Source organism: Manis javanica, chromosome 3 (assembly GCF_040802235.1).
Source record: "Manis javanica isolate MJ-LG chromosome 3, MJ_LKY, whole genome shotgun sequence".
Taxonomy (NCBI): domain Eukaryota; kingdom Metazoa; phylum Chordata; class Mammalia; order Pholidota; family Manidae; genus Manis; species Manis javanica.
Genome location: NC_133158.1, coordinates 169133161 through 169151120, shown reverse-complemented (window position 1 = coordinate 169151120; position 17960 = coordinate 169133161). Strand labels below are relative to the sequence as shown.

General features: G+C 37.8%; 2 protein-coding genes across 9 annotated transcripts in view; both read right to left on the bottom strand.

The window, feature by feature from the left end:
- IL20RB (interleukin 20 receptor subunit beta) overlaps positions 1-2681 on the bottom strand; it is a 31612-nt gene extending 28931 nt beyond the window's left edge. For 5 of the 6 annotated variants that reach the window (XR_012129521.1, XR_012129522.1, XM_073232360.1 and 2 more), the window contains exon 1: positions 2459-2681. Coding sequence is in view for 3 of the 6 variants with exons in the window: in XM_073232362.1 (XP_073088463.1) it covers positions 2459-2531 (73 nt within the window). In the remaining 3 variants the exon portion in view is untranslated. The remainder of the gene's footprint in view (positions 1-2458) is intronic. The other variant, XM_017654849.3, reaches the window with a different exon arrangement.
- A 537-nt stretch (positions 2682-3218) lies between these two features.
- NCK1 (NCK adaptor protein 1) overlaps positions 3219-17960 on the bottom strand; it is a 167028-nt gene continuing 152286 nt past the window's right edge. For all 3 annotated transcript variants that reach the window (XM_037022902.2, XM_017654847.3, XM_017654848.3), the window contains 2 exons: positions 15501-16213; positions 3219-13428 (listed from right to left, as the gene is read on the bottom strand). In XM_037022902.2, coding sequence (XP_036878797.1) covers positions 13234-13428; positions 15501-16213 — 908 coding nt within the window. In that variant the 3' untranslated portion in view covers positions 3219-13233. The remainder of the gene's footprint in view (positions 13429-15500; positions 16214-17960) is intronic.

Here is a 17960-nt window from a genome sequence, read left to right as displayed (position 1 = left end):
GGGTGTCAGGGACTCTGATCCCCATGCAACTGAAAACCCATATACAATTTTTGACTCTCTAAAAACTTAGCTACTAATAGCCTGTGGTTGACGGGAAGCCTTAGTGATAACAATCATCATTATTTTTGGTAGTGGGGATCAGTTTCTGAATCACAGTATTATTTGGAAGGGACAGGACAAGGCAACTGACTTGTATAAAAGAAAGCAAGAATTCTACCCATTTGTCCAGGGATCTAGAGTAACTAACTGAAGTTCATTTAGAATTTACCTAATTCATTACATGAACCTACACAATCCAGAGGAAATACTGCATAAAGGCAGCCTCAGCTGGAGCACTTATTTGCTGCCACCACCACCTTTCTGCTTAACCAACACATAATAATAAATAACAGGAGGAGGGGACACACTGGCGTCTTCAGAGTGCTTCAGTTTGAATCCTCTCATTGAACACCTCCCGACCTCAAAATGGCTAGTTTTACCATTGTATAGTTAAAAAAAAAAAGATAAGAAAACCGAAGTTATATAAGGTAGCCAGGGACAGAGTCAAAACTCACATGCACATCTCTCTGGCTCTGACATCCTTCCGGTTTCCAGCACTGTTTGTTTGTTTTTTTTTCTTCCTGTGTAAGTTTATAGGTGTCAGACAAGCACACTCACTCCAGGTCTATGCAAAACAGGAGTTTATGGGAAAAAGCTTAAAAGGCTGCTGCCTCATTGAAAAAAATGTCAAATTTAAAAAATGGGTTAAGGATCAATAGGCACAAATTTCCACTTATAAAATAGATAAATAGGTCCTGGGGGATATAATGTACAACATGGTGACTATAGTTAATAATACTGTGTTGAATATTAGAAATTTGCTAAGAGAACAGATCTTGAAAATACTCATCACAGGGAAAAAAAAATCTGTCACTATGCATGGTAATGGGCACTAACATGGTGATCACTTCACAATATATACAAATACTGAATCCCTATGTTCCTGTGTTGTCCACCTGAAGCCAATGTAATGTTATATGTCAGTTATACTTCAATAGAGAAAAAAAAATCAAGAAAAAACATCCTGATCTTTCACCTTCTCACTTGACCTCCCCATCTCTTCCCTTTGACTTAGTGGAGAAGTGTTTCCCTGGCAACTTGTTTGTTCGCCAACTAATCACTCAATCAACTAACTAACCAAACAGACAACATGCTTAGCCTATGTTAAGGCTGTGGTGAGAGCTACCCAAGCCCTCCCCTCAGGCAGCGCAGGAAGCGGAAGTATCCCACCAAAGGAGAGGACATGGGGTCAAGTGTCAAAGGAGAGGGAAATCTGAGAAGGGTCTGGACGAGGAGGGAGCCATGTGAGGGGTGGGAGGATGTGCTTGGGATAGGAGAAGCATTGGAGGTGGTGCGGCTGGTGGGAAATTCCAACAATAAAGACCAGTAGGAGAGGAGAGAAATAAGGGTGTGATACACCAATGATGAAGACAGCAGCCTCCTGTGGTCCCTATTTGTTTTCAGTGAGTAGTGAGAAATAGGGTCCAGGCCCGAATATGCTGGTTCAGCACATTCAAACATCACAGACTGAGCAACTGGGAGCTGTGAAGGTTTTGAGCTCAGAAGGGAGACCATACACTTGATGTTTAAGTCAATTTTGAACACTGCAAATTGCCTCAGGACTGATTTGTTGCCTGATTTAAAGTAACTAAAATAATTAGTTCTCAGTGTTAAAAAAAAAAGAAAGTATTCAAGGCTTCCACTGACACTGCCAGGTGCCCAAATACCTCAAAGGATTAAAATTAGAAATTTCTTGAATTGACATGAAGATACAGCGAAGGCTAAGGAGCTTGGATTTGGGAACAAATAGCACATAGGTATAAGCAGCCAGGAGTGGAGCAGAGAGAATTATGCAATCTTACTGTCAGGAAAAATGCCCTAAACTGTCAGGAAAAATACAAATATTTTTTAAAATGCTATGTAGTACCTAACTTCTATCTTTTCTGCAGTGATCAGGACAGAAATCTAATTTTTATAAGTCTTGTACTGAATATTAAGATTACAAATTATATCTTTTTATTTCGATGTATTTGTTAGATGCTTTATTTTAAGCTGTCCTGAAGGCTAACATCTCTGAGGCACACACAGAGATGAGATTACTATGTTGTGCCTTTTAAAACCAGATAATGATATAAATAACAAAAATGCAAGGAGCTCTGCTCACCTTTAGATTGTTTTGATGCTTTATCCTTCTAGATTGTTCTGTGGACATTAGGAGAGATTTCCAAACAGAACACAAGAGTTTTTCTTTTCTTTGGGATGTGAGGATGGAGGCTTAGGAGGTAACAAACCATTTTAAAAACAGACATAAGATGTTCTATGCATATATTGCAACCCCCAAACCCTGGGAAAGTATCTTTCACCTTCTTAATCTATATTAAAGTCCCAGACTATTGCCTATATTCTAATCCATACTTACCTATGAGCAAACATGGCATCAAGGCGTAGAAAAAGCATATGGTAAGACTTGTCAAGATTTCTTCTAGAACCATCTTGAGGGGCTGTGTTTGGCAGACTCAGCTTGACCTGGAACATTGTTTTCTTCCAGAATGAAGCACTCTGCCCGGCTGAGCCATCCCTGCTTCAGAATGCAGATGTTGGAGCTGAAGTCTGAGTCGCTGTGAAGAATGAGTCCCGGAAAGGGGAGCCAGCCCAGACAGCTAAGAAGGGGCGGGTTATGCAGCACCCTCCTTCCCATCCAAACCCAGATATTGCATCAGAGGGAGTGGCTTAGAAGAGTTCCAGAGAAAAGGTAACTGAGGAGCTCGAGGATCTGCCTGGGAGAGATACCTGGACTATAGGCTCTGTCCTGGGGGACCCTGGGTGTCCCTAGAGGCCCCATCATCAGTGAGCAGGCAAGGGTATCTTACTCTCTCATCAAATAGCTATCCACTTCCAAGTCTCTGTCTTGGGAGTTCATTCAATCTGGGTACAAACTAGCTCTTTTTGCTACATACCTACTTCAGAAAAAGTAGAGAAGTTAAAAAAGATTTTTTTAAAATACCTTTCAAAAAGTCAGGAAGCAAAGAATATAGAGCTTCATTCATATTTGCTTGCATTTGCAAAATGAAAACCTGTAAGTAGATGTAGAAACTAGCAAAATTGCTTACCTTGGGGCAGAGGGAGTGTGCATTGGGAAGATGGAGTTGAAAAATGGGAATGAGACTCTTCAGGGTAAATCTTTTTTCACTTTTTTTTTAATTGTGGTAAAATACATATAAAATATACCATCATAACCATTTTTAAGTACACACAGTTCAGGAGTATTAAATACATTCAAGTTGTTGTGCAACCATCATTACCATCCGACCCTGCAACTCTTTTCACCCTGTAAAACTAAAACTTCATGCCAATTAAACAGTAACTCCCCACAACCCCTCCCTCTAATCCCTGACAACCATTCTACTTTCTGTCTTTTTGATTCTGACTACTCGAAGTACTTCTTGTAAGTGGAATCTTGCAGTACTTGCCTATGACTGGCTTATTTCATAGCATGTCCTCAAGTTTCACCCATGTTGTAGCATATTGCAGAATTTTCCTTTTTATGGCTGAATATTCCACTGCATGAATATACCATATTTTGTTTGTCCATTCATCCATGGATGGACACTTGAGTTGCTTCCACATTTTAGCTATTGTGAATAATGCTGCTGTGAACATAAATGTACAAGTATCTCTTCAAGACCTTGTTTTTAATTATTTTGGGGGCTGTGTATCTTTTATGCTGTTGGACACAAAACCATGTGAATGTATTATTGAAAAATTAAAAACAGTTTAAAAAATTGGAAGGAAAAACTTATGATGGGGTTGGTCCCTTAAAATGTCAGCTTTTTAAGAACTCTAAACACTGTACAGATACAAATGAATTAGTGGGAAAAAAACGTGGGTTTTGGTTCCAGTTTCAGAACTTATTTGCAATATTACCTTGGGGAAGTTAATCACTTTTTACTCATTCAACAGACATTTACTAAGGGCCTATGATGTGCTAGATCTGGGAATTCAATAGTTCCTGTGTCAACCAAGAATTTTCCAAGTAGTGAAGAAGATGGACATGGGAATAATCATAAATCAGTATTGAAAATGAGGTGACAAATCATCACAAGGGAATACAGGAGCATTAAGGACAAACACCCAGCCCAGACTGGGGAGACTGGAGAAGACTTCCTGGAGGAGATGACTTTGGGGCTGAGTATTAAATGCTGAAAAACCTACCAAGCATGGAAACCACAGGAAGTTTGGTGCAATGGGAGAACGAGGTTGTAGTGGCAGGAGAAGATCAAAGGCAGGCAGAAACAGGATTCCAGAGTCTTGAATGCCTTGTTGAACTTATAATTTATCCCGAGAGCAGTAAAGATTAAAGGAGGTATTTAAAGCTCAAATTTCTGATGTCATTCCCAGTATTTGAGCTTTGAAAAGTTTATGAACTAGGGTGGAGAAATCAGTGGAAGGTGCCAGACTGGAGGCAGGAGGGCCAGGAGGCAACTATATCAGTCAGCTAGGTGAGAGATGTTGGCTTCTATTAGGTTTTCCATGTCTGTAGAGAGGTAACTAAATTCAAAAGATGGAGGCAGAATTGAGAGCTCCTAGATATCAAGTGGACTGGGAGGGTGGAACAGGAGGAGGCAAACATGACTTTCAGGTTTTAGGTTTGAGTAACTGAGTAGATGGCAGAACCTCAATTGAAGTAATGGAAAGGAGGACAATGGGATGGGGTCAGGGCAGGCACCTCAACCTAAATAATGGAAAGAGGGTGGAGTGACAGGCAGGACTGGGGCGGTACAGAAAAGGGTTTCATGTGTTCAGCTTGCTACACTTGAATTTGAGATGCTTATACAGGCAGGGGGGAATCTCTCTGAAACAATCTTTGCTTCAAGTTTGTGGGTGTCAAAGGTATAGCACCATTTCCCTACCTTCAGTATTTCAGTGGAATAATCAAAGGAAGAATGTAGATCAAGGAGATGTGCGCCTGTGCTCCTGGTGAAGACCAACAGAAAAAATAAATAGGGTGATATATGGGGGGAAGGTAAGTCAAAGAGGTGGTCCTGGAACAAAACTGCGGTTTGAAGGATGGTGTGATCATGAGCAGGGAGTACAGAGGAGTCATGGAGTTAATCATTGAAAAATGTCTCCTGGATTTGGCACTGGGAAAGTCATTTATAATCTCAGAAAGAGGGGTTTCAGTGGAGAGCTTGGATCAGAAGCTAGGAAGTTGTGTTTTGAGAAGTGGATGGGGAATGTGCTCATTTGATATAAAGGGGGAAAAAGGCCAACTCCAAGAGCCTCATTTTTTCTTTTATCAAATAAATACAATTATGTTTTGTGTAACAGTTATGGGAACTAAAGAATGCAAATAAAGCACATTAGCACAGTGCCAGGAACACAGGTCTTCCTTAATACAGTATAACTATTTGTTATATTAGTAGCATTAACAATAAGTACATTAGGGATTATTTTCTCTGGCTAGCCCTTCGAGGGCTGCGTATCTTTTGGTGAGGCCTCTGGATCAGCAAAGAAAGGCTTCCAGTTGGAGATAGCTGTTAGAGGGTAGTAGTTAAAGTAGTTAAAAGGGCTCTGGAGCCACTGTCTGGATTGGCATCTGGGCTCTCCCACTTACCGTGTTTTTTTAGGTGAGCCATTTAAATGATCTGTTTTAGTGTCCTCATCTGTAAACTTCAGACTTAGTTCATAGGGCTTTCGTGAGGGCTAAATGAGATGGCACACTTAGAAGAGGATCTGGCAAGTAACTGTACAGTAAACATTAGCACAGTATCTTTTATTACACAACAGTCAAGAACACTCGGTGCATGTTCTCCTCAATCCCAGCACCGTGAGTCAGCAGCCACCAGCTGTGTGTACAGTCTCTCAGTGCTCCCTGGTGTCTGATCTGGTTTCCCTTGCTTTGGGTTCTGGACACACCCCAACTTGGTGTGCTTCATAGAGGCAGGCCTCAATATCTGTCCCCCATGTCACCTTTGTTTTTCCAGTCCTGGTTTCCTCATTCCTTTCTTCTAAACCCATTTCTGCCCAGTTTCCACATGTTAAAAGCTAATGTGTACTGGGCATCTACTGTGTGCCAGGAACTGTCCCAGAAGTTTTCCATGATTATCTGCATTCCCAATTCTATACAACAGATTTGCAAGGAAAGATCTGATTCCCAACTTCTCAGATGAGGGCTCACAGAAACTTATTTACTATAGGTCACAGAGTAGTCAAGGATAGAGACAGAAATGCCAACAACTGAGGTCTGTCTGCCTAGCTCCAAGTTCCTCTCACTCACCTCACTGCCTCGGAATCAGCACCAAAGGAGGGCTCACAATGTGTCTCGGGGGCATAGAGGAGTGAGTGATCCCAGAGGCTAGCAAAGGCTTTAAAGAATAGACAGATCTTGGAGTTCCAAGGATGTACCCATTTAGACTTAGGCAGGAGAGATGCATTCACAGTTCAGCATTCCAGCTGGGAGAATGGCATGAGCAAGGCCCAAGGATGGAAAAGTTGAGGGGAATACAGACTGAGGATGAAAAGGAAAAGGTAAGTATACAGAGACTGGGAGAGAGAACGAACAAGATTCACTCAGCTATGCTATCAGGGAGGAAGAATTGTTCTCCAAGCCTTGAGGACTTAGGTTAGCTCTACCTGAGCGTGGGTCCCTAAGATGCCCCTGCCCAGCTCTGCCAGTACTGCTGACAACACAGTACTGCCTGCCAGTCCTACACAAGCCAGTCCTGGGTTCAGTACACCACAAAGGGCACTGAAAGGTAAAGTTACCTACCTGGCACAGCTTTTGAAGGACAGTCCCTCTCAGGACTGGTTCATGACTCAACAAGCAAACTAGGCATCAACTCTGCAGGGGCCACACCACTGGGTAAGGACTTTCGGAGGGCTGTGCCTCACCTGCCAGCCCCTACCCTTCCTAGACTTCCCCACTCTGATTTTGCCTTTCTCTTCTGACTTTGATGTACTACTCTATTATCTTCTCAGCTGGTTTGTGCTCTTTTGTCTATGCAACATGCCCAAACTATCCTCTAAACTGCTGCTTGCACTTCTCAGGTAAATTTCCACTGCCTTCCAAAGTTGAAGGATCATCTGAATCTGAAGATAGAATGCTAGAAAAACAGGCCTATTTCTTATCATTACCAGGTGGTCTAGAAATATAATTTTTTTTCCCTATTATACCACTTGCCACTAATATATTTGATATTTAATTATGGAAAGAACATTTAATTAACAAGGGACACAAGATTTTTATGGAAGAGAGACAGTGGGGAGGGGTAAGATCGATGGTCAAGAGAGTCCCCATAGGGCCTGGAATAGAATGAAGCAAGGGGGGCACTAGGGTGCACAACTGGAGGCACTACTCTTAGAGTTGTGCAAGTGCAAGGTAGGTCCTGGCACCCTGCCAGACTGCATGGTCAATTACCCCATTCCAATAATATATTGCCCTACATAGCACAGAACAGTCCTCTTTCCTTTACCAAGATTCCTATGTTCTGTGTTTTAACATATTTGATATTTACAAGTAACATGGGATAAACTGGAATTTCTCGTCTTGGATTCTTCTAATTCATGCTTCCACTGAATCTGTTCCAAGATGTAATTTCCACACTTTCAAGCTCTAGTTTTCAGGGTTCTTGCAACACTTCTATTATTAGTTTTTTAATTTCCCCTAATTTATTGACTGGCCACCAATGCAGAGTATCAAGAATTTAACCTCCCTTAACCTCAATTCTTTTCTTAGAGTGTGATCCCTTAAATCCTTAAGTCTGTCAAACTGTCTTCCTTCCTGTAGTTAAAACTAATGATTTTTTTTTGTGGGACATTCCATAACTCCTATTATAATGGGAGTACCAGGCTTTACTCAGCACAGCCCTTTGTAGTTAAAAAGTTCCACATTTAAGTAAAACAATTACCATTTAATTAAACGAAACTTTGAAAGCCAGAAAAAAACGATCTGTAATAGTGAAGACCAACATTATTTTTGAAGAATTTTGGTTGTTGTATTTTCATTCAACCACTGGTTTAATTCTAGTTAGCAGTGATCCTATTATACACACTGTACTCAAAGGTCAGTTTTACCAGAGGCCTCCATTGATCATCCTATATCAACTAACACCCATTCTCACTCTCCAACCCCCTCAACCTGTTCTAATTTTCCTTCAGAGCACTTCCTTAGGCATTACATCACTAGATATTTAAGTTTTATGATAGCTCTTGGACAACTGTGTCCATTTTTTTCATTATTATATTTCTAAGTTAGGACAGTCTGGCACCTGAGCAATCCAGGATCTGAAGTTTGTTGGACAATGGATAAATTTCTCCAAAAGCTAAACATACAAGCACAATCATACACAAAGACAGAGCAGTTCAAAAATATTTTTCCCATCTTGACACCAAGTGATTCGCACAATATGCCCTGATGCAACCAGTATTTGCTCTGTAGCATTCCTCTTACAGTCTAGAAAACTTAACAAACAGCAAGTTTTTGGCATTTCTTGCTCCTAGAAAAGATGCTTATTCAGGGATTACTAATTTCTTCCGTTAAGGACTCAAAAAATATCAATTTAATAACAATTCTGTGTTTAGCCTAAAGTAGACAACACTGAAGTCTCATTCTGGAATCTAGCCATCTCCACAGTTTCCCAAGGGCTATCTCTAAATTTTCTACATAGTCTTAAGATACAAATTACTGAGTCCACAGACTTATTTAAACCAACTAAATATGTTAAATACCTTTTTTACAGTATTTGTTTCCTGTTTGAAAGTCATCAACATTCCATGAGGTACAAGAAAACATGGAAATTGAGTACTTTTGTCTTCTGTAGTTCTAATTACAAATAAGATTTGCACGTTATTTCAAAATACTGAGATCAGTTTTCCTGAGCTTTAAAAACAGCTAGAAAAACTAATTTGGATGGGAGCATTAAAAAATCAGCCAGGTTCGTAGGTCAATGTTTGTGCTAAGCATCAGGCCAATTCTGAAATATCTGAGATAATGAAAGTGCTCTGGCCAGCAAAAATACTCTCAAAAAGACACTTTGGTTTAAGACCTCTCTAAAGATGGCCAGTGATAACTGAAATGCTTCCAAGCCTCACGAAGCCCTATTTTGGTTCTATTCATTAAATAAACAAGTCTCAGAAAACTGTGTGTACTTCTGGATCAAAAGAACACCTCACTAGTAAACTAGAAAAATGTATTTTAGGTCCTTGGTTACTTGGTTTAGTCATGTAACAGCAAGAAATTCGGGTGTGGAGTATGCACAATCTGCTGCTCTGTGTTTAGATGACAAGTTGAGTCATATAAAATAAGTTGAGTCATAAACTTGCTAAACAAACAGAACCAGCTTATCAGAAAAGAGGAGCTTCCTACCTTGCTTTCCAATAAAATCAAATAATGGTTTTCCCTAGAAGCAGCAATGTGACATTTTTTAAGAAGTCCACTGAATGCTGTTCAGAACATAAAACAAGATGTCACTTATCCTGTATCAAATATCTTTTAAGGAGGAAGTAACTACAGTTGTGAAGACATTTGTAAACAGTTATAAGATATAAGCAAATACAAGGTCACAAAGGACCCCCTTTATCTTCTACCAAAATACTAAGTGGAAAAGATAAACTGCACTGTAATGCTGCATTCTTAATTCATTGATTTGGACACTGCATCTGAAGTGTTTCTGAAAAATTAGTTTCCAGATTCCAAACCCAAAGCTCTCCATGTTTCAGGAGAAACACATAATATGTAATAGTGCATTTGGAAATGTGAACTAGGGGGTAAGAATGAGGAGACATACTTAGTTTGAATTGTTTTCACCATGTGCATTGGTAAAAAAAAAATTAGGGTATCGCTCCCATACTAGGTTCCATCCAATAGTTGCCTTGTGGGAATTCAACTCCAATTATTATCAGCTTCTCACTTTTCAGAACTCTTAATGTGAAATCACCCTGTTTTTAAATGTTAACAATTACTTTCTGAAGCACTGTGAGGGTTAAACCGTATTCCTACTTGGTTGTATCCTGCACAGGGAATATGGACAAAATGGTGGGGAAATTTGGACTTCTCAACAAGGGAAGGTGCAGGGCTTGTCTTGGGGGAAGAGGCGCCTTTTCCTACTCTTACAAAGTCGTACCCAGACAACAGATATATATGTAGCCATATAAGGATGACCTTATTCTAACAACCCTAGTTGCTCATCTGCTAGGCCTTTTTATTCCTCCAGCAATGGCAGTGCATTGCACTTAGCCTCTTTTGTGATGTGATGTATCTGTGACAGTCTTTAACAGTGCCAGATGTACATGTTACTGTGTATGGTGAAAGATGTGTAACACATGTGTAAATATATATTCAGCTGTGCCCTAAGAATTTAAGTCCAAACATTAGACACAGCAGCAACAGCTTTTCATTGAGCATAAAGTTCTCCAAAATCTTGATTTTGGAGAAATTATTTGTAGAAATGGATTGGACAGGATTGTGGATGTTATGTGTATTAAACTGATAGCTAAACATCTCACATGCTGAAAATTTCTTAAATACTGCTCTTTCCAGGCCTCTCCTAGTCTAAATGCTAGTATACAGAGGGCACTGTGTCATGACAGAGTGTACCAGGCTGGGAATAAGGAAACTTGGTTTTTGATACAAGTCCTGATACTAGCTAGCAATGTAGATGTTTCCTAAGGTTGTTCTAGTTCTTAAGAAAATTGTTTCAGGCAAAAATCAAGCTTAAAAAGCCATCCATTGGTGTAAAGATTGGTTTAAGACTTTTTAAAACATATATAAAATATTGAAGTACAAAATTAAGTAGTTCCCAGTAAAGTTTTCATCCCATAAGAAGAGCACACAACAGTGTAAGAGCAATAAGAGTTATTATTGGCTCACCTCCCTGGGATTTGCAGCCCACCTATACACATCACAGGAAATGGACTAAAGGAAGGACTGGAGAAAAAACATGATACAGGTAATTAGAACAAAAATGCTACATCAATAGAAAGAGAAAAGATTAACGGTGATACCTTTTATATTTGTGTGGAGGTGGTTTTCTCTGGTCTGATTTCAACAAATAAAAGAGTGTCTATCTAGTCTGGTTTGCCTGCATGCCCTCCTGGATGCTGTTGAAGTTTTGTTTTGTTGGACAATCAGATGCCCTTCTATTTTGCCTTGTAGAACATGAGTAAACGCAGTGCTTCTTAAAATCATGACATAGAGATATAAATACGCATTCTGCTCCCAGTGCTACTCCATTCCTAGCTACTTTCTCAAAATCCTTAACATTAGCTCAGTGGGGTTTGCCAGGGAAGCTCATGTCTATGATGCAAAGTATTAATTGCTCCATTTTCAAAAAACATCCATTATTTTTTATAAGGAAGATGGGCAGGGGAGGGACAGGGATGAGACAGGACAAAAAGAGATGGAAAACAAAAAGCAAGCATCAAATGTTTAAGATTAAATAGAAATATGTTTACTACCTAGTCATTTTTACAACCACTTTACAGCTGTTTTCTTCAACTTACACTAAAATGATTTTACAGCAAAAAAAGGTAAGCATACATGACTTTTATTTCCATTAAACTTATCTACTAATAATCATCTTAATAAACAAAGGGGGACTGAGAATAATGAAATATGAACTGAAAGGCTTTAAAAGCAGATGTAATGAAGATGAAAAATTGTACATCAATCTCTTAATTGTATTTGCTGACTTTTGTGCTTAATGGGAGAAACCAGGGCTGCCACCCAGTGGCAATATAAGTTTAAATAATTTCAAGATTTAAAGAAAAAAATAAAACAAATTAACACCCCCCCACCCCGCTAAATCAGAATCTCATGAAATTAGACATTTTCAATCTTAACATCAGTAATTCTGGTATACTAAATGTTTATAACATATTAAAGAATGGAAAAATTAATTGCAGCACTGGGGAAATTTTTGAAAATGCCATATGACTTCCTACTGTTTAGTAAATGATGTGGTTTCAATAAATATTTTCAACTCAAATACTGAAGGTTACTTTGTTAAATTTAAGTCTTCAGAATTAATAATGGGGAGAAAAGCTGTGGCCATAAAATACCAGTTGGTTTTCTTCTGTGACCTACTGAAGCAAATTCTACAGTAGCCTTTCATCCATACACCTAAACTTTTACTTGGTAAACAAAAATGTAGAAGTACCTGCAAAGATAGATTTAAAAAATAATTTTCTCTAATCATGAGCACATTCCATCTTTTTTTCAGGTAAACATCGATGTTAGTGTCCCAGTCAACAAAACTCTAAGTTGAAAGGAGGAAATGGAAATAATAGAAATACCATGCCTGATAATTATGCATGTGTAGTGGCTAGGTGGGGGAGACCAAGTATCTCACTGCCTCCTACTTCCCCAAAATTTGGTCATAGCTTTTTTCACAATGGCACAGATACAACATATCGTAATACAAGATGCTTTGGTAAAGTAATACCAGGGGGGAAAAAAATAAGAGCATCCACTTACAGTCTGAAAAACTAACTATCTCAAAAACTGCTTTGTTGTCTTGAATAAGCAGATGAGAAAGCACCAAAAAAACTTTAATTCAGAAATCTTTGTTTTCAACAGTTGTAAATTAAAATTGCACAAGATATGTTTTCTAATTTACGTCCAACTTGTTTTGCTTTACACTGAAGACAATGGATGAATTTTAAAAAATGGCAGACACAACATACTTGGTATTTACAATGGCTTTTAACAAATACAATACCTGAAAATAATATCTAATTTAACATTTATTATTGCTATTTAGTTGCAGAAAAGATTAACACTCTTCAAGAAATTTATTTGAGCATATCAATATAATTTTATCTGAAGAGAGACCACTGAGGAAGTGGCTAATATGGCACCCTTACAAAGAAATAAAGGCAATAAAGAAATTCTTCCATATAAAGATTTTTGATCTACATAATTTTTCAAAATAAAAACCTTAATATTAGAAGCAAACAGAAAAACAGCAAAGAAAACAGCAACAGAAAACCAAGGATAAGGAATTGCTCTATGCAGATGCTTTGTATATGCAATATATATGTAGGGGCTGAGTTATAATAAAAATACTTAGGTATTATAGTCAATTCTCATATGGAGTTAGAAACAGCAATTTCCAAACAAGCATGATTGGACATTTTCTCAGTCTTCAATTATATGACAAATTACAGCTATGTAGCAGTCGCTTTTGGTCAGCAGTATCAGGATAAATGCTTGATAAGATATAATTTTTCTCCTTGTTCGCTTGTAAAAATTGGTGCCTTTTTGTAATGTTCTACTAGTTCTTCCATGGTGCTGAATTTACGCTGCCCAATGCAGTAGACAGTCTCTTTTAGTTGGACTTTAAAATGCTTGTTTTTCCCTTGTGCTTTTAGTGATACTGAGAAATCATTTGGCTAAAAGAGAAAAAACATGTAGGATAAACATTCTGAAAGATATCAATTAGCATTTTTATATTAAACTAGTAACAGCTGAAATTTGAGCACTTACTAAATAAATACTAAGTTCTATGCTACATTGTTTACTACAGATTATTTCTTTCATGCCTCAGAAAAAACCCATTTTACAGATGAGAAAATCAAGACTGAGAGAAGTTGCCCAAGATCATTCCATTTAGATAACAACAGACCAAGCACTCAGACTCCAAAGTCTCAACTATTATGCTACCCAACACCAACCACAAATCCTAACACTCACTTTTAATTTAATATTTGAAGCATAAGAGCTTTCTTCTAATAGTCAGACTATTGGAGAAACACAGGAGAAAATCCAAGATATCCACACCTAATTGGCTACCAATTAGTAGCCAATAGAAGCTGTCTTACAGAGTAGCTGAGACATTCTGATTCTCAGAGATGAAGGACATAAAAATCAGGATTAATGTAAATGTTAGTGAGAGTTCGTAAACTCAAATACTTAAAAGGGGCAAAAAAGAAATGTAAACAAGTAAAAAGGTATACAGAGGGAATGATAGTGCAAAGCCAATCTAAAGGAGGTGACCTCTTAGCTGTGATTTTTGCCTTGTAGAAATATGGGTAATGTTGACAGGACTTCCAATTTTAAAAGGGAAGTCTGATGTCTGAATTTTTGTAATAAATCTCCCAATATTTAAACACTGACAATGAATTTAAATATTTAAAAAACACTGTACACATCAAACAAAACATGCCTGTTTGAGACCTTTACTTTAAAAATTCTATTCCTAAAAATAATGGTGTATTTTAGCTAATATCTATGCTCATTTATTAACCACATGAAGTCACATAGTATTCTGCAATCAAGCTACTTTCTTAACTAGGTTTCTTCTTCTTTGAACCTGAACTCTTTCGAATAGTCTGTATCAACCCCAGAAAGGCTCTTTTTATATAGCTACTGCCAAAAATTCAAACAGTGACTCCCTGGAAACACCCCTTACTTAAGGCTTCTTTACCATCCACTCCAAAGTCACTCCCTTCCTAACTCCTCTGCCCATTGCTTGTCCTGGAAAGCATGGCCAGGTCAGGATCTAACAGAAAACAAAACCCACCACTCTTTCCTATCATCAACCACCTGAACTTCCTGAGGGGTTATATATAGGCCCCATTTCCTGAACTTCAGGCAGTTTAATTAATCTCAGTCTCTCCAGTCTCTTTTTTTCTTCCTTCCTCACTTACACACATTCACTTACACCACTCAAAACAGAGAGGTTTTCTTTCAACCTTTTGTACAATGACACATTCACTTTTGTATAAGTACATCACACAAAGCCAATACTGTAACTTGAAAAGTGGAAAAGTAGTCACATTCTTTATCAAGGAAAAATAAAGTCCATTTTTAAGGGAAATGAGTTATCATCAAATTCTAATATCCCAGAGAGTACCAAACAAAGCCCACATAACTATTTTCTCATTCAAGTTCTATGATTTTATATTATTTAAATAGTTTTGGATTAAAATTCATCTTTTATTACAAATGCATCTCAAATACAATGAGTGTTAAAATAGGTTTTTGAGGTATATGATAAAAGTGTATTCCAACTTCCAAACAACCCACTTATGATGAAACAAATAGAAATTTTAAATTTAGAGATTTCCTTTATTATAAGGATGACAGTGCATCCAATATGCAACTTAAGAAGTATTTTCCCAGTTCAGTCTATTGCATTGTTCTACTCTAAATGAAGAAGTCAGTTTTCAATTTTCTCTACTTTTCAGTTTAATGTCAATAGAAAATAATTCAAAAATGCAAATCCAACAGAACTAGACAAAGCCAAATAGTCCAGCGTCCTATCACCGCTAGGGCTATAGTCTATGCAAAATATATACAGCTGGGAAGAACACTGTCTTTAGCTTCAGAACATTTATGCTTATGTCCCAACTTTCTACCTCGTTTGTTTCAGAGAAGCCACTTAAACCTCTCCAGTCTTCTATTTATTTATTTTTTAATACCCAGAGCCCTTATTTCCATTTACCTTTCAAAACCAACTTACCGAAGATTCACTATCACGAATGAGGAAATCACCTTCATGCCCTCTTTCATTTAATGCCATTTCTGCTTGATGCCTGGTGACTTTACCATAATACCATGGATTGCCAGCAAACTTTCCAGTGAGTGAAGGCCTAATGTAATCACACTGTGGAGGTGACGGTTCCAAACCCGACGTTAATGGATTATTCTGCATAATGGTAACATAGTTTTTTGGCACCAGACCAACCGTTCCATTGATTTTCCTGCATTTCCACCACTCGGGGTCGTTTTCAGGTTTTTCGATAACATCCATTACATCTCCTTTCTCAAAATTAAGTTCTTCATCATTGGATGAGCTGAATGGGTAAAGAGCCTGTACCACATGCAACACTTGCCCAGTATTTAGGTTATTGACAACTGCTGCTAATTTCTCTGACAGAGAACCCACATGGTCACCCAAAGGACTGTCGCCTTCCTCAGTTACGTAGTTTGAAGGGAACCATCCAACTTGTCCATTGTAGCTACCCCGCCACCATCCATCACTGCATTTCTCCATGACAATCACCTTCGTCCCTTTTATCAATGATAATTCATCCTCTCTCTCTGCCATGTAGTTAAATTTCACATAAGCAGGCATGTTGAGGTCATAGAGACGTTCACCTGGGTCAACAAAGCTATCATCAGCAGAAGATGCAGAATCAGGCACGCTAGGTTTTCTTTTCACTTTTCCAATGCCTGTTTAAATAAAAAGGGGTAATGAGAAGAGAACATAAAATGATAACCAGAAAGCCCAATTTCCTCATTATTAAAAAAGATCTTCAACTCTGTAAGTTCTTTTAAGCTTTTAAAACTTAGCAAACTTATTTTACATCCCCATGACTTATTTTATAACTACAATTTGTACCTTTTAATCCCTTTACAAACTTTTCTTCATAACCAAATACTTAACTTCATCTCCTGTCAAATAATTTGCATTGACAATTATAAAATGTTATATATAACCATAATTATAAAATTATAACAATTAAGAAATTTTCTCTTAAATGTGAATATAGATTACTTGTATCATATGCACAATCTAAGTACATAATAAAGGCTCTGCCAAACCCATATTGTTATATGACTTTATTAACCTGGATTCTACATTAGTTGTAGAGAAACAAATCAACAGTTTAAATTATAACTTGATGTGCAAAATAAAATTATAGTTATGTCTGGGTAATCCTCTCCCATTTGCTTTCTTAGTTCCCAGACCCAGGCTGCTCTATTTACTTCGCATGTTTATTTTAATATAGTTTTCTTTTTTGTCTCCCCCTTCACCCCATTCATTTACTTTTTTTCATGGTTATAATCCCAAGGATCTTATACTTAGTACACAGTAAATATTTAATATATGTTAGTTGTAAGAAGTGAGAAAAATCACCAAATGGTACTATTATCACAAATCAACTTCAGTCAGACATTCATTCCCATTGCTGCTCACTTCTCAGTATATGATTTTATGTTCTCTTTTATAGAGAAAACTGAGGCATTCCCAGGTAAAATTTCTCAAATACCTTGTCACTGTCTCCGTCTTTCTCATTACCTTCACTCTTTTTTTTTTTCACCCAAGTTTCCAACCCCTGACCCTTCTGGGTTCTTAATGCCATCTTTCCTGCCCCGTTGGAGACTCCTGGCCATCATTTCCCTCCTACTCAGTCCCTTCCATTGTCTAAAAACACAGATCACTTCAATTCCAAAATAAAGTTTTGACTTTGTTATTCCTTTTAAACTACACCCTTCTGTAAAAAGTCCATTTTTTTTTTACCACACTGACTCCTAGCTCCTTTTAATTTGGTCCTCTTATCTATCAAAACTATTTAATTAAAACCATTCTTATGAAAACTGGGCCATCTCTTTACTAGTAAATCAGAACCTTTTAGAATCTTCAGTCTTTTCAAACTCTATACAGCAACCAAGATAATCGATCATCCTATCATTTTCTCCTTCTTTAGCTTCCCTGAGAGTCCTGTTTTCCCTACTGACCTATTTAACTGTTCTGTGTCCCTCTGCCAGGGGTCCTCTAAACCTTATAAAATTGCATTATACTTGTTTACTTGTCCATCTTTTTAATAATAGAGTATTAAAACTGATCTTACGGAGAGAAAACTGATCTTATTTTAATTCCAGGGCTTAGCAGCATCTACACTAGTAGTTGGAACAAAGTGAATGTTTGCTGATGAAGTGAATGATTCCTTAGTTGAATGTATTTCCTAAGATGCTTCAAGACTTCCCCTCTACTTCAGGGAAATCATACACTTTTATTTTCTATGATTTCTATATACAAGATTTCAAGGTCTCTGCAGTTCTAAACTTTCCTGGAATTCAAGCACTACAATTTCAACTGCCACTAGACCTCTACAGATTGTACTATTAGCACCTCAAATACAATACCCATGTCCAAATAAAAATAACTTCTTCCATATCCTTAAATTAACTCCCG